This window comes from Pan paniscus, chromosome 14 (assembly GCF_029289425.2).
Source record: "Pan paniscus chromosome 14, NHGRI_mPanPan1-v2.0_pri, whole genome shotgun sequence".
NCBI lineage: Eukaryota > Metazoa > Chordata > Mammalia > Primates > Hominidae > Pan > Pan paniscus.
In genome coordinates, this window is record NC_073263.2 from 27,540,649 (window position 1) to 27,557,055 (window position 16,407).

The following is a 16,407-nucleotide window of genomic DNA, read 5'->3' on the forward strand; positions in this document are numbered from 1 at the left end:
AAGAATTCCCCGGGAAACGGGGCTTGAGTGGAGTGGGTGGAGGTGAGAGGGGAAGATGAGGTGTTGGAGAAGCCCGGAGCATGGGGCCTCTATTAATATTAACTTTTATTAAGAGTTGGCCTTTCTTTCCCCGGGGCTTCACAAAGCAGGAAGTCAAGGGCAGTGGAACAGGGAAGGGAACTGGCAGGAAGAGAAGACCTTGAGTAAATTATTTAGCTGTGACACGAGATTAAGAGTGATCCCACCCTCCTCCCTGCCCCACACACCCTAAAGTGGGCCCAGGTTGGGGAGCAGCGCTCCAGCTGCCACTAATCATGGAAGCCCAGAGGCGAAATCAGCTTCCCGGGGACCCAGAAAATTGCTGGAGTCTGGCGAGGGGCAAATCAGGAAGTGTCTTTGTCGGAGATGGGATGGAACCCGGCTTTGGGGCGCAACCGGGCTCTGGGGGAGACCGCGTTTGTCCAGGTGGCAGGCCGCGCCTTCTGATGGCTGTGAAGAGAAGGAGCGGGGGTTTTAAGAGCCACAGCGCCGCCGGGAGAGTGGAAAGGAGTAGATTAGCTCGCGCCTGCTATGCGAGGCGACTCCCCCCGAGACCCACCCGCAGCCCAGCGCCCTTGGCCAGGAGGCCCGGAAAGCCACCGAGGCGGCCGAAAGGGGCCGCGGGGCACCCCTCAGCCCCTCCTGCGGCGGCTCCGGCTGCCCCTGCTCAGCCTCCCGCTCCCCGCCCCGAGTCCCAGCTCTCAGATCGGCCGCAGGGTCCCGGCCGTCCCGCCCGCTCAGCCGGAGCAGCAGCGCCACCTGCCGGGGGCCTCGCGCAGGCGAGACAGGCCAGACGCCAGAGGCCGCGGGCGGCTGCAGCTTTGAGGGGCCGAACACACCAGCGCTCCGGTTCCGCCTTTTGAAAATCAAATCCCTTGGGCCTGGTGCCACCATCGCTCAGCCCAGGTCTTCGACGACGGGTCGAAGGCCAGTGCTCCTTCTTCACCGAGTGGCTTCGGCGCTTGCGGCCCAGGTTCCCCGCACCTCCGCGCCGTAGTTGCGCGCACCTTTTGAAAAGCGTGGCGTCTTCAGGTATAAGGACAAAAACAACCGCGGACATCACACCATTCCAAAGAAGAAAAAGAAAGTGCCCGGAATCTCAGGGCGCGACTTCCGGGGCGACGGGCGGCGGCGGAGAGGCGCTCCCAGGGCTTCGTACCCGGCAGGAGGCCGCGGCGCCGGGACCTCGACTGCCCTCACCGCGCGCCACCTCTCGGGAGACGCCGCGAATCTCTCCAGGGAATCCCGGGCAGCGGCGCAGACCCAGCAAGGACCGGCAGCAGGCCGAGACCGGCCGCCTTGGGCGAGAGCAGCAGGACACGAGCCCCCGGGCGCCCGCTGGGAGCGCGGGGAGGCTCTGGGCTCAGGGAAGCTGCGCTCCGAGTGGCCTTGGAGGACGGTCAAGGAGCCCGGGCCCCGCGGCGGCCAGGAGTGGACGCGACTGGTCCGCGCCGGCCGCAGGGGAAGGGGCGGGTCGGCGCTGACTGAGCTCTATCTGCTTTAACGGCTGGGGTAGATCCGCGGAGATACTTGAATACCAGGCCGAACGCTTCCCCAAGGCGTGTTGTAGACAACGGGCCCATTTGAGCATGAACAAAGAACAAATTTCATCCATTTTTCTGTCTAAAACATTCAAAGACTCAAATCTAGACAATAGTTTCTCTGAGGTAGAAGTGTTGGGGGTGGGGGGTGGGTGGGAATAAACTAAAAGTTGGGGTAATGAGTTTGTTTCTTGTCTATTTTGTCTGACTATAGATTTACAAAAGGAGCACCCTGCTTTACTCAGTAATACCAGGCCCTCCTAGAAACTTACCCACCGAACAGCTTCACATGGCATGATCATTTGATGAATCGCTTTTTAGTTTCCCATTCCGGACAAATATCCACCCAAGAGAACCAATCATAACACTGGATGTATTAATACATGTCAAGACTCTCACTTCTCTGTAGAAATGAGAAATAAATGTCGATTGTTGGTTTTCTGTAGACTTGTGATCACGCCCAGGAACTGTCATTTTCCAGTTACCAGAATCTGAATCATTGTCTAATGTGCCACGTATATAACAATATATCACTAACAGCGATCTAAAAGCGTAAAGATGTTTATGTAAAATTCATAGATTTGATGAAAATAATAGGAATGAATGAAAATAAATACAAGAATCTGGATTTCTAAAATACGCATTATTTTTAACAAAGTGGTCCAAGGGAAAAATAATGTTTTAAGTTTTTATGTGCGGATTCCAGACAAGCATTCTTTCTTCTTGTTCTTCCTGCACTCTCCTACATTTCTATGTTGTTACTAGACAGTGATGTCTGGTTCTGACTTATTTATGTATTTTTTTCTATTTGTTTCTGGCAATGCACATAATAAGAAATACACATAGCAATATTCTTGCTGTTGTTGTTCATAACCACTGAGAAAAAAAAGCAGCAACAAGTAGGAATAAAAGAAGCCTCAGCCACAGAATGGCAAGAAACGTTATATGTTTTTTAGGGCCACTCTTTGCACCTCGTTTTACAGACAGGTTACTACTTATCAGCTTACTGACCTTGGGAAGACCCCAACCTCTGAGCTACCACTTCCTCATCTGTAACCTGAGGATCCAGTGAAGTCATGTAAGACAATGTAGCATTGTACGCTTATGACTAGACCCCAGTCATGACATGAGCTGCTTCTGTCTAGAAAATAGAGGGCTGGCAGGGCACGTTGGCTCACTACTGTAATCTCAGCACTTTGGGAGGCCGAGGCAGGTGGATCATGAGGTCAGGAGTTCAAGACCAGCCTGGCCGACATGGTGAAACCCTGTCTCTACTAAAAATACAAAAATTAGCTGTGTGTGGTGGTGCGTGCCTGTAATCCCAGCTACTCAGGAGGCTGAGCCAGGAGAATCGCTTGAACCTAGGAGGCGGAGATTGCAGTGAGCCAAGATCACATCACTGCGCTCCAGCCTGGAGACAGAGCGAGACTCCATCTAAAAAAAAAAAAAGAAAAGAAAGAAAAAGAAAAAAATGAAATAAAAGAAAAGAGAGGGCCGAGTGAAGACTGAAAACAGAATCTAGTTCTGTTAAGTTTTGCTGTAGCTGTTGTTTTTTAAATATTAGCTATACAGAGTGAAAGAACAATACCCGAAGTGTATTTCGTGAGTAGGAAACAGAGCCTGCCCTGGTCATTTTTAACAACTCCTAATCTGTGGTTTAGGTATATAATCCTTGTTCTTGATTCTACTAATTATCAATAAATTAAAATTATTTAAGTGCCACATAACAAGCCATCATAAGTTTGTATTACAATGACTTTAGCTCTGCATTGTTTTTCCTTGTTTCCTTCCCTGAGGTTGGAGAGGAACTTATCAACTACCACTTGCATAAAACCTATTATCATACTACAGATACTAAGTTTGAGATAGCAGACTGTTAATCCTGAAAGTTCTGAGATAACACATGAGCAATTAGGAAAAAATTCCTTTTTAGTTTTGAACTTAAAACTCAAATATGAAAGTGCATGAACTGCCCGGGGTTTTTACTTACCAATAAAATATTGGACACATAAACCCAGTACGTGATATAAATATTATTTTTAAGTAAATGTGCATGTGAGGGGATGGTTTGAAAATCATTTCATCTCAGGGAAGTCTTTTTCATGGATCAAAACTGGTTGTGTTGTGGTTTATGGATTACATCTCTAGCACAGAATCACCAGGATCCTGCTTTACTGGTTATTTAACTTTGGGGCTCTGGCAACCTTGTTGATATTATCTATATCTGCTGTGGTTAATGACAAATTCCAATTGGGAAAAGCTGTTGTTAAAACAAATGTAATGTTTGGGCACTAAAGATGCAGGAGCCAAAAGGTCACCTAAGTGCTGCCCCCACCTTCTCTGGACTGATTCCTCCAGGAAGAATGTCAAGGTAAACGTTGGTATAATCTCTGGAACTCACAGAGTCTACCTTCTTTATTTGGAATTTGAGAGGTTTTTTTTTCTAAATCTAATGTCATAACCTTCTAGAAAGTCATGATATTTTATACATATATGTCTATATATGTGTAAATATGTATAAAATATGTCTATCTTTATTTATATATAGTATTCCTCTGATTTCTAGCTAAATATAAAATATCTCTATCTTTATTTATATATATGTATTCCTCTGATTTGTAACTAAAGAAAGAAGACAGCAGGTGAGGCCGGGCGCGGTGGCTCACGCCTGTAATCCCAGCACTTTGGGAGGCTGAGGCAGGTGGATCACGAGGTCAGGAGATCGAGACCATCCTGGCTAACACCGTGAAACCTCGTCTCCACTAAAAAATACAATAAATTAGCTGGGCATGGTGGCGGGTGCCTGCAGTCCCAGCTACTCAGGAGGCTGAGGCAGGAGAATGGCCTGAACCCGGGAGGCGGAGCTTGCAGTCAGCCGGGATCGCCACTGTGCTCCAGCCTGGGTGACAGAACGAGACTCTGTCTCAAAAAAAAAAAAAAAAAGACAGCAGGTGATTCTTTTGGCCCAGTGTCACACAGCTAGCCCCACAGACATCTCTAAAACCTGCTTGGTTTGTTAAAATCATAGTGCACCCACTCCAAGAAGAGCAGGAGGCAAAAGGAAAAAGGCAAAGGAAAATTGACTGAATGTAGGAGTTGTGGGGTTGAAAATTTGTGCAGTCTAAGTGTGATTAAGAAGATAAGTTAAATATTTATTTTAAATATTTACAAATTAATCTACATTACTCAGATATGAATGTTTTTGTTATACTCTGAAACAAAACCAATTTAATGCAAGATCTGCTGCCGTAATTTTACTGTAAGGGAGAATTCTGGAGATGAGAGTAAAACATTTTTCTTAAAACAACATCTAAGGATGAATCAGCCTTAGAGAATTTAAACCTCAGCAGCCTGAGGTACAGGTTTAATATGTTAAACCTGTACCTCATATTAAATCTGTACTCTTGGGGTGGCTCCTGAAGAGTACAGAATTAATATTGAGGTGTTGAGGTAGAAATTATCTCAAAATAAAGAAACTTTTAATGCCATCTTGTTAGAGTATCTGCCTGTCTGCTCCTTTTGGGTTAAGAGTGTGCTGATGGCCAGGCGCAGTGGCTCACACCTGTAATCCCAGCAGTTTGGGAGGCTGAGGTGGGCAGATCACCTGAGGTCAGAAGTTCAAGACCAGCCTGGTTAACATGGTGAAACCCCGTCTCTACTAAATATACAAAAAAAAAATTAGCCGGGCATGGTGGCGGTCGCCTGTAATCCCAGCTACTCAGAAGGCTGAGGCAGGAGAATTGCTTGAACCTGGGAGGTGGAGGTTGCAGTGAGCCGAGATCGAGCCATTGCGCTCCAGCCTGGGCAACAAGAGCGAAAATTCGTCTCAAAAAAAAAAAAAAAAAAAAAAAGTGTGTGCTGATGGATTATTAGAAGGTTCTCAACTACATCCTCAACTAATCTTTATTCTCCTAAGTACAGCTAGAAACTAGATGTTCTAGTGGGGAACATGTCTTCTAGTAAATGAAAGGGCAAGTGAGCTATACAGATCAGCAACTTGTCGCCACATCTGAAATGCTACTTAGTGCCTTGCCACTCAAGATTTTATGCAGATGCTTAGGAAGTGGTAATCAAGGAACAACAGACTTCAGGCAATTTTGACAAAGTCAGCAAAGCTGAATGCATTAGAAAAAAAATTCTGGGAAAGGGTTATTATATCATAATTTGAGAAATTATCTTGCTCAAAAGCTCTTTGTAAGGACTCTCCAGCACTTTGCAGAATACAGTACAAGAAGCTGCTCATATCATGACTGGGGTCTAGTCATAAGCATACAATGCTACATTGGCTCCCCATTGGATCCCCATGTTACAAATAAGGAAGTGGTAGCTCAGAGGTTGGGGCCTTCCCAAGGTCAGTAGGCTAGTAAATAGCAACCTGTCTAAAACGAGGTGCAAAGAGTGGCCCTAAAATATAACTTTTCGACCAAAAATTAGCCGGGCATGGTGGCATGCACCTGCTGCTGAGACAGGAGACTCTCTTGAACCCAGGAGGCGAGGTCACAGTGAGCTGAGATCATGCCACTGCACTCCAGCTTGGGCGACTGAGTGAAACTCCATCTCAGAAAAAAATAAATAAATAAAATAACTTTTCTTGCCATTCTGTAGCTGAGACTTCTTTCATTTCTGCCTGTTGCCTCTTTTTTTTTTCCGAGTGGTTGTGAACAACAACAGCAAGAATATTGCTATGTGTGTTTTTAGATTGTTATTTAATATTTTCTTCACTGACGTAGGCATCTTTCTGGATATTATTAGAAAGAAATGAAACACATTGCAATGAAATATTCGTTGCTTTCATTGGCAGTCCATCGTGTTAACTTTATTGGATGAATATGATAAATCCACGAATTGTTCACGGCGGGGTGTGGGGGAGAAGACTCAGGCTGTTCATTCTCCATAAATACTTTTTTGTTTGTTTGTTTTTGAGGCGGAGTCTCTCTCTGTCGCCCAGGCTGGAGTGTAGTAGCTCGATCTCGGCTCACTGCAACCTCCGTCTCCCGGGTTCAAGTGATTCTCCTGCCTCAGCCTCCCGATAGCTGGGATTACAGGAGCGCACCACGACGCCCGGCTAATTTTTGTATTTTTAGCGGAGACGGGGTTTCACCATGTTGGCTAGGCTGGTTTCGAACTCCTGACCTCAAGTGATTCGCCCGCCTCTGCCTCTCAAAGTGCTGAGATTACAGGCGTGAGCCACTGCGCCGAGCCCGGCCCATAGACACTTTTTTAAACCTCTGTTCCACAATATTGACAGGTTTTATTCTCATATTTATCCTAAATTTCTAGTATTACCATATATTAATACTGTGCCCACATTACTGTAATTTTTAGAAAGAAAACATCGTGTGCAAAATGACCCTTTTAGAATGGTATAGTCCCTCTCCCCCAATTTTGTTTTTCTTAAACATTCATACAAATCCAAGAATCTCCCCTGCCTGACTTAGTTTTAACTTAGTTTCAACAGGCCCACGACCAACGTAGAAAAATCTTGCAGCGCCCGGGTTTGGGCTCAGCCGGAGTCGGCAGAGGCGCTTGCACCTCCCAACTGGGTGAAAACTGGAACCTTTCCGGGTTCACGAGCCCAAGCCCCATCTCTTCCCAGAGCGCGCGCGCCCTCTGGCGCCTGAACCGACGACTGGACGCGGTGGAGGCGTGGGATTCGGAGGCCCGGACCCCAAGCTCTGAGCTGGAGGCGTCAGGAGCCGCGAGGTCATCCGGTCTCAAATAACCTCAAGCGCCCCTGTGCAGGCCTCCTTACACTCCTCAAGCTGCGCTCCCTACTCGTGCCACATCCCTTGTTCCGTAGGTATTGCTTCGGGGGTGACACAGTTGGCGTTAGAAGCGCGGTGGCCTCACTTGCCGGAGAGGGTCCTGGTTTTGCGCCTTTTTCCGTGGCCCGGGAGGCTTGCCAGGCGCTCGCAGCAGCAAGCCGGGTGCTTGCATCTCAGAGAGCAGCCGAGCTCCTTTCCCTGGCCCCGTACCCGCGTGCAAGGGGACCGAGCCCCGGGAAGGGGAAGAACTTGTAATCGCTTGCAGCGGGACAATGTCGACTTTTGAACCTCTAACCACTAAGCAAACAACCCATGTGCTCTTGCTCCACTGTCCAAACAGGGTTTATTGACAGGCGTTTCACGGCAACGCATAGCAACCCCGGCGGCTAGGGGGCGGGCCTGTGGGCGCGGCCGGGGCGCGGGGAGACCTGCGGTGCACCGGGGCTCAGACTGGCCCTGACCCAGGACCCCTGACCCAGGACCCCTCGCCCAGCGGACCCGGACACGGCTTCCTCCTCTGCCCGGCACCCCCCGACCCCACGCCCCGCACTCCTCCCTCTGGCTTCGAGGCCAGGCGCCCGCGGGCCGGGCCACCGGAGCCCCTTTCCCAATCCTGGAGCTGTATACGCCACCCGGAAGGGCCGCGGAATTGGAGAGGTGCTGCAGAGGGTCTATACCTCTTGCTGTTTCCCGGCTCTGCTCATCTTCCCCAACTGCCCTTAAGGCGCCTCCGTGGGCGCGCTGATTAGGCTCTCGGATGTTGGTGGGAAGATCGAAACGAAGGGCTAAGCCCCCCTCGCCCGGGTCCTGCCGGAAAGTTCAGCTCGGCGGCCTCCAGGATCAAAAATTTTAAAGGCTGCAGCCCGGTCCCCAGTGGATCGGCCAGATAACAAGAAATGTCACTAAAAGGATCATTTTATACTGGGTCTAGAAATCTTGTTTGTGGGGTGATTGGGTTGGAAGGGGGGCGCGGTCGGGGATGAGGAAACTGCAAAGACAGAGAAGAGAGTGGAGGCAGAAAGGGCTCACGGAAATGCCCAGTGATTTACAGAAGACTAAATTCATGGAAATGCTGTCTTGGGAAACTAGGGGGATTTTTTTTAAAAAAATTTAATGCTCACGTTTAACTAGCTGGGTTGTGGGGCGTCCTTAGGAGGGAGTCACTGCAGAAGGGAACTGCCTGCTGTTTGCAAAAAGCCTCCATGTGGATTTGGTGAGATGCTATGAGGGGGCCCTCTCACCCCCACCCCCCATAATTTCTGACTGCTGGGAAGCACCTGGCCATTCAGATGTGCATTTTGCCCAAAGGCACCCCCAGGAGAGCCACGCATTCCAAGGCTGGGCTCAGGCTTGGGGGCAGGGAAGGTCTCAGAACCTGCTCTTTCAGGCTTCTGATGCTCTGGGGTAAAATGAGGCTGTCCAGATAACCTCCACTCCCTCTCTGAATTTTCCAAATCAGCTTGCAAGCAGAGAAGATATTTCATTTCTTTAAAAAATAAAAAATAGTTGCAGACAAAATCTGAAGATAAATACAGAATCTGAAATCTGGAAAGCTCATTTATCTCTTTTTCTTTTTAGAAAAAATTCAACTGTGTTCAAATACTCCCCACTTCCCTTCACCATATCACTTCTCCCCCCATGGATCCAGAAGGCTTTAAAAACTCTGGCTTGGATGTTACACAGACCAACAACCCAAACAGCAGCAACAACAACACAAACTCCCCCCACCCCCTTCTTCATCAGCCCCAAGATTGTGAAAATGACAGGAAGTCCAGGTTGGCTCTGGCATTTATAGCACTGACATACATTCAGCCCAGAGAAGCTCTGGTGACAGGCTCTCTAAACAAGTCCCTGTTCGGGCCCCCTGGTCAGGCCTGGAGTCCAATAACCACCCCCTCATACCACACCCTGTGCATACACCAGCCAAGCCTTTCCTGGTCTGGGAAGGGAAGAGAAAAAAGACGCAGGCCACCTGGGGGTTCTGCAGTCTTTGGTCAGTCCAGCTTTCTATCTTAGCTGCCTTTGGCTTCCGCAGTGTAAACCTTGCCTGCCCAGAGGCAGGAGGCCCAGCTGGACCTCCGAGGGCCATGAGCAGGCAGCAGCCATCTTGGCCTCAAGCTTGCCTTTCCCTTGAGTCCCTCTCTCCCCTCGGCTCTAGCCAGAGGTGCAGCCTGCAGATCTAGGAAGAGAAGAGCTGGGGAGGAGGATGAAGGCCTGGTTGGTGTGGTCAGTCCAGGCAATGCTTCTGCCAGTCCGGAATGAAGCCCAGCGGCGGCTTTCTGTCTCCTCAGTGGCAGAAAAAGCCAGATGGGAAAAAGTAAAAATCTGGGAGAGTATATTTCTTGAGGCCCCAAATCCCACTTGTCTTACTCCTGGCTCCCATTTTTCCTCTGAGAGCCAGGTCTGTAGGTCTATGGCTGTGGGTGGGAGGGGAGGGGTCTCTCCTGAGGAGTCTAGCAGAGTCCACGCTCCTCATGGCTCAGCCTGGAATTGCTCTGCCGCTGCAGACCCCGGTGGGTCACTGGGTGACGGTGGGGTTTAGCACCCCCCCAGTTGGCCCCAGAACCCCAGGGACAGAGCCAGACACTGAGGCTTGCAGGGAAGACACCGGACTCAAGGGCTCTGGGACACTTCTCAGAGGACCTGGCTGAGGCTGGGGAGGCTGTGGTGGCGGCGGAGGCGGCTGTGGTGGCTGCTGCTGCTGTTGCTGCTGCAACTTCTTCTTGTTGATTTTCCTCTCCTTTGCTCTGCGGTTCTGAAACCAGATTTTAACCTAGAAGTGGAAAGGTGGAGAAAAGCACATGGTGGTGAAGATGTGAGGGAAAAGAGGAACAGTACCCAGCAGTATCATCAACATCTTCTGCTCCAGCTACAGAACTCCAAGTCCTTCTAGAAGCTTTCCTCGGGCATCCCCATAACAGCCCAACCCTGGATCCATTCTTAGGCCCAATTCAGCCTCATGGGGAAGAGTCTTCCTCCTTCCTTACTCCCTGGGTTTCTTTTCAAAGCAACTTTTATCTACGTATTTACTGGAAAAGTTTAAAGTCTCAGAACCAAGGAAAACTGAAACTGCAAGGCCCTGTCTACACAGCAAAGGGAGGCCAGTGCTGGGTGGTATACTTCAAATGGCAACCTTTGGCCCCTCAAGGCTAAACTAAAACGTAATTTTCCTCACCTTAGAGCTGAAAATGAGATTTAATTGTGTGGCTTCCTGGCTGTGAAGTTGGCCTGTTTTTCTAGACTATATATATAAAATGTTCCTGAACCAAGTCTTGTCCCTCTAGTTTTTGTGAGAGACTGAGTAGTTTATTCAGTTTATTTTGTTAGGTACAGTGCTGGAAACAAAGAGAATAGGTCTTTAATATGTCTTTATAGACCCAAATGGAATTCTGGATTAAACTAATACCCTTGGCTGTTTTTCACACTTCTTATATCCCTCAAAAGAGAGAGACAGAAAAAATCAACAACATCAAAAAAAGAGGACTAAAGGTAGAAGGAGGCTTTTAAAAAAAGTACTCCAGGGCCAGGCACAGTGGCTCACACCTGTAATCTCAGCACTTTGGGAGGCCGAGGCGGGTGGATCACCTGAGGCCAGGAGTTCGAGACTAGCCTGACTAACATGGAGAAACCGCATTTCTACTAAAAATACAAAATTAGCCGGGCGTGGTGGCACATGCCTGTAGTCCCAGCTATTTGGGAGGCTGAGGCAGGAGAATCGCTTGAACCCCGGAGGCAGAGGTTGCAGTGAGCTGAGACCGCGCCATTGCACTTCAGCCTGCGCAACAAGAGTGAAACTGCGTTTCAACAGTGGGGGGGGGGGGCATGTACTCCAGGCCAGGCATGGTGGTTCACACCTGTAATCTCAGCACTTTAGGAGTCCAAGACAGGAGGATCATTTGGAGTTTGAGACCAACCTGGGTAAGACAGTGAGACCATCTCTGCAAAAAATTTAAACATTAGCCAGTCATGGTGGCTCGAGCCTGTAGTCCAAGCTACTCAGGTGACTGAGGCAGGAGGATCCCTTCAGCTCAGGAAGTCAGGGCTGCAGTGAGCTATGATTGTACCACTACACTCCAGCCTGAGCCACAAAGCAAGACCCCATCTCTATTTTTAAAAAAAAAAAAAGGACTCCAAAGACGAATGCTTGCATCCTCCTGCTTCAGTCTCTCCACAGATTTAGATGGCCCCTGCAGCCAGATTTTCTAACTCTCATGGTCCTCTGCCAGGCAGTGGCCCGCCCGGAGGGAGCTAGGCGGTCCCCACCTGCCTCTCAGAGAGCCCCAGCGTGGCGGCTAGCTCGGCTTTCCTCCGGATGGTGATGTAGCGACTGTAGTGAAACTCCTTCTCCAGCTCCAGCCGCTGGTGGTCCGTGTACACCACTCGATATTTGTCTTTCGTCCTGGTTTTCACTGTGGAGGAAGCAGAAGTGAGGGCTGAGAACTGCAAGGCAGCCCATCAGTCATGGGTAATGACAAACCTCCCTAACCCAGGGACATTTCTCTTCCTCCACCACCCTGGGGGGCCCGGGTTTGGCTGGTTCCTGCCAAGTCTGACAAGACCCCCCAGAGGGTCCTGTGGGGGGAGGGTATGAGGCTAGTGGAGGCAACTAAACTAACCTTGGTATTAAGTGGTTTTTAAAAATTAAGGAAAGTGAAAACCTCATTCACACAGAAGATAGCAGAATGTAACCACCCTTTCAGTAAACCAAATACAGTACTGGCATATATTTGACACCAAGGGAAAGGGGGCAGGGTGAAGTGGCCGGGATCCTGGAAACATCCAGATTTCCAGGCCTACCAGAGATGGAAGCCCACCCCGAAAACAGCTGTCATTGTGGGCACATGTTGTAGAGGGGGTGTGGGGGTTACTACTTTGCTTTACTACAAGTGGAAAGCGGGGCTCAGGAGCTGACAAGTCGCCAGAATCATCCCCCAGACACACCAGGCCCATCAGGTGGAATTCTGAGCTGGACTCTGGCCGAGGGAACAGGCAGAAAACCCCTCCTGCTGGGGACACTTTATACCTGCCCAGACCAGGTTTGGTGTTTGGTACTTTTTCTTTTTTGATCCTCCATTTATTCCTGATGCAAATCCGGCCAGAGTTATCCTGACCAGTGATCTATGCTCATTGGATTGAGTCAACATATTAAATCCTAGATTGATTGTTTTACTGAAGGGCCTTGACAAATAGTGTCCACAATGTTGGAGCAGGCCCGAGCCTGGCGTCTCCACCAGGTCTGTCTTGGCTCAGCCCTTGGCAGAGCCCTGGCCAGAAGCTGTTCTCTCTGGCTCCCTCCCACTTTTGGGTCTTCTTGCAGCTGAACAGGTTCAATCGCCCAGTGCCCAATCCCACAGAAAGATCTGAAGGGCCTGGGAGTTGCTTGGAGGTGTTTAATGCCCCGCAGGCTGACTTTGTTCAGGTAAAACCCTTTGCAAACCACAACAAAAGCGTCCTGGGAAGATACAGGCCTGATCAGAGGGAGCTCCCCCGAGCCGCTGAAAGGGGAACACAGCCGCAAACAATGCAGGACAAGGCGATCTTATCAAAGAAAAGCCCTTTCAATGCCTTAATAACAACCACATTCTGTTTGAATTACCACTACTGAGCAAATGGCGGCCCCGGCTTTCATCCCCCTCCCCGCCAGGCGTATTAACATAAACACGACCCTGCAGGCGCATTTGAATGGGGCTGCGGCCCCGACCCCGCGCCTGCTATGAAAGTAAAGGGAACCAACGCGACTTTCTCCGGTGGACGCTCGGACACGCGTGACCGCCTCAAACCCACTCTAGGCTGCCATTGGTACTCGCCCCTTTTTACAGATGAGGAAATGGAGAATCAGACCGGGTCACGCAGATAGTATCAGGCGGGGATGGCACCGGAGCCTGGCTGGAGCCACAGAGGACACCTCCGGAGCTGAGGCGCAGGGCAGTTCCCTCAGCCGAACACCCCGGGAGGGAGACTCGCCTGGAAGTATCTCGGAGCGACCCTTGCTCGGGTGCTGCCCCTTCAGTGTCCCGGACGGGCCGGGCAACGCGATGACCAGACCCTGAGCGCTCTTCGACCCGCGCCCCAAGGGCCTTGGAGGCGCCCCACACCCCCTGGGAACCTAGGAGCGGGGCTATGGAGGGGAGGGATGAGAGGGACTTGTCAGAATTCATTATTGACTGCGAAAGTCACCACCCTCTTTCCGGGCCCTAAAAGAGACAATGGCAGGGCTGGGAAGGTGTATATCAAAGCAAGCCAGGCCGCGTCACCCCCCCCCACCCCCACCCCTTGACAGATGACGCTCCGCAGAGGAGCCCGGCTCCGGCCCGCGGGCTGCGGCCACCCCACATTAACATCACAAGGGCACCCGGCGCCGACTGCGGCCTTGCCACCTCGGCGCAGGACTTCACAGCGGCCTCTCATCTGCTGACCCCGCGGCCTGGGCTCTGGCGGCTTCCCTCCCGCCCCCTTCCCGGCCCTCACCCCGCGGCCGCTCTCCCGGGACACGCAAAGGTCTTCCTTAGGGCGTGCGCCACCCCCGCCAACCGCGCCCCAGACAGGGGCTGTAGAAAGTGGGTCTTTGGGAGCCAGGATCTGGGAGCCCCTGCTAGGAGAAAGGCGCCTCCTCTAGGAGAAGGGACCAAGCCAAAGCTCTGAGGCTCACCCGAGGCTGATCTGTGGCCTTCTCCCCGGTCGGCGGCATTCCCACCAGGACTCTCCCTAGCATATGCACAGTGACGCAGAAACCGATGCCCAGAGACAGCCCCCAAAGGGCGCTTTGATTTATACAGTTGTAATTGGCTATAAACTTCTGCAAAGTGCCCATAACCAGCGTGCCTGCCCAATTGGGGCAGCAAGGAGCGAAGCAAGAAAAGCGGAAGCGCTGAGGGCTGGGGAAAGACTTTAAAGGGGGCACTCAACTAGGACTCTCCCCACCGCACTTCCTTGCCACCTCTAGGCACACTCGAACACCAGAAGGGGCAGACCCGGAGTCAATGAGCCCCACAGTCCGGCAAACCTAGGATATTTTTCAGCTGCACACACACACACTCACAGACATCCCTGACACCCTTGAAAGGAAGCTTTGGGAGAAATGACCCCTACCTGGAGCGGCGGCTTAATTCCCACCAGGGTTTCCTCCCCGTCTCCCTGCTCTCTCCGCAGACGCCTGCCCCTAGGCTTCTTGCCCCTAGCCTTCCAGCTTTTGCTTGAAATGACTCCTTCACAGGTCAGAGGTTCAGAGACGGGGCGCGCCCCCGTCGCCTTAGCAGCTGGGGCTAGCACCTTCTTCCCAGCGACAGCAGCTCTCCCTGGTCTGTCTGCTCGCTGTACCTTGAATTGGCCCGAATGGCCAAACCCGGTCCCACACACAGCCTAGCCATCCCCCGACCCCCCCCCCCAGGTCACTTCTCTTCTTAGATGGCTCAGATGGGGAAAGAGAGAGCGGAGATAAACGGCCTAGACCTAGCCCAAGAAGGTTCGAGCCTCCCTCTCTCCTCGGCGGCCAGGAGCCACGCAAGGAATGCATGCCGCAGCAAGTGCCGGAGGACGCGATTCTGCCCGCGTCCAGCAGTGCTCACGCCGACATTCCCCGGAGCTTCCCGAAGGTGTCCCGGGGTTGCGAATGAGGAGCTCTTGGAAAGAGGACGCCTGAACACGGTGTTGAGACTCAGAATATTCACTCCCAGGCTCAGTAGGTCAGAGAAGCCCCGAGGGGCCAGAGGCCCCCGAATTTGTCCCCGGGCCGTGCCCCTCCTGGCGCCGAGCTCCCAGACAGCCCGGGACTCCCCTGTGCGCACTGGACGCGTGACGCGCAGCAGCCACTGGCTCGACCCGCGCCTTCCCAAGCACCCTCCGGAGGGGCGCAGCCTCTGCTTACCTTGGCTGCCGAGGGACTGCTGCGCCGGCTTCCGCATCCACTCGCACAGGTTCCGCCGCTGGCCGCCGGGAGACAGCTGCTCGGCGGCAGCGGTGGCGGCGGGCCCAGGAGGGCCGGGGTTGAGCGTTTGCAGCAGCCCAGAAGCGCAGGAAGGCGCGGCGGCCGGGTGGTGCGGGTGGTGATGCGGGTGGTGGTGCGGATGGTAGTCTGCGGGGCTGCTGTAGCCCATGGCTGCGGCCGGGGAGCCACCGTTGAGGCCGTGAGCCACGGCGTTGGCGGCGGCCGCGGCGCCTCCGGGCGCGTAGCCATTCCAGTCCTCCCGGAGTGGGGCGCCATACGCTGCCGGCCAGGATGGCCCCGGGGACTGCGCGCTGTCCAAGTTCGCTGCCGCTGCAGCTGCGGCCGCCACGTGGTAACCGCCGTAGTCCGGGTACTGCGGGGGGCTGACGAAGTTCTGCGGCGCCAGGTTGAGGCCGCCAGAGTGGCGCACGGAGCTAGGGTACATGCTCACGTCCTTGTCCAGGAGGTAGCTCACGTACATGGTGGCGAGGGTCCGGGAGCAGACCTCACCATGCTGCCTGGGGACCGACGCTGGAGGCTGCCGGGGGGCACGAAGGGAAAGGGGCGAGGGGACTCGAGAAGCGGCGGGTGGCTGCGCCCCAGCCCGCGGTGCTCCGCTGGCTCCTCGCGGCTCTTCTGCCTCCGAGGCGGTCCCTCCCTCTGGCCTGCCTCCTCCCTCCCTCCCTTTCTTCCTTCTTTCCTCCCACCTCCTTCCCACTAGGCTGCAGAGGCGGGGAAGACCCGCCACAGGCTGGCGTGCGGAGCCCCAGGCCGGCGGCCTTCCGTGATTAACGAGTGTTTACAAGACTCTATTAGTAATGACACAGACACCAATGGTTGGAGACGTCGAGGCGCAGCGCGCACTCTACGCACAACCCCTCGAAACATAATTTGCATTTTAAAAGATAAAGGGGAGGGAGGCTCGTGAGAGGGCAGCGACCTGACACAGCTAAATATTCAAACCTTTATTGTTAAGAGCTTCCTCCTTCCAACCTGGTGCACTTTAACCTCCAATCACAGGTTCAAAGAATGAAATCAAGAGACTTACAAAAGAGAGGGGAAGAGAAAAGGCTATCTTGGTGGGAATCTGAGCTTGGAGACAGGAACAGTGGTTGTTTATGCATTTGCAGGGAAGGGG

At 52.3% G+C, this 16,407-nt stretch overlaps 1 protein-coding gene across 2 annotated transcripts; it reads right to left on the reverse strand.

Moving 5' to 3' along the window:
- Nucleotides 1-7,669: 7,669 nt before the first annotated feature.
- On the reverse strand, nt 7,670-16,059 carry CDX2 (caudal type homeobox 2). 2 transcript variants are annotated; one of them, XM_008971611.6, is made up of 3 exons: nt 15,210-16,059; nt 11,613-11,754; nt 7,670-10,118 (listed from the first exon to the last, which is right to left on the reverse strand). In XM_008971611.6, the coding sequence occupies exons 1-3, from the start codon at nt 15,748-15,750 to the stop codon at nt 9,980-9,982; spliced, it is 822 nt and encodes a 273-aa protein (XP_008969859.1). In that variant the 5' UTR covers nt 15,751-16,059; the 3' UTR covers nt 7,670-9,979. The 2 variants fall into 2 exon arrangements, with proteins under 2 accessions (XP_008969859.1, XP_003818378.1); XM_003818330.7 differs by having other exon boundaries at nt 11,609-11,754.
- Between the last annotated feature and the right edge of the window lie 348 nt (nt 16,060-16,407).

Bases quoted from the DNA above. Each gene is read 5' to 3' on its own strand.
- CDX2 (XM_003818330.7), bottom strand. From the start codon at position 15,750: ATGTACGTGAGCTACCTCCTGGACAAGGACGTGAGCATGTACCCTAGC. The intron at 11,755-15,209 runs GTAAGCAGAGGC...CTTCCTCCACAG, and splicing joins GCAGTCCCTCGGCAGCCAAG to TGAAAACCAGGACGAAAGAC. The intron at 10,119-11,608 runs GTGGGGACCGCC...TTCCACTTCTAG, and splicing joins TGGGGCTCTCTGAGAGGCAG to GTTAAAATCTGGTTTCAGAA.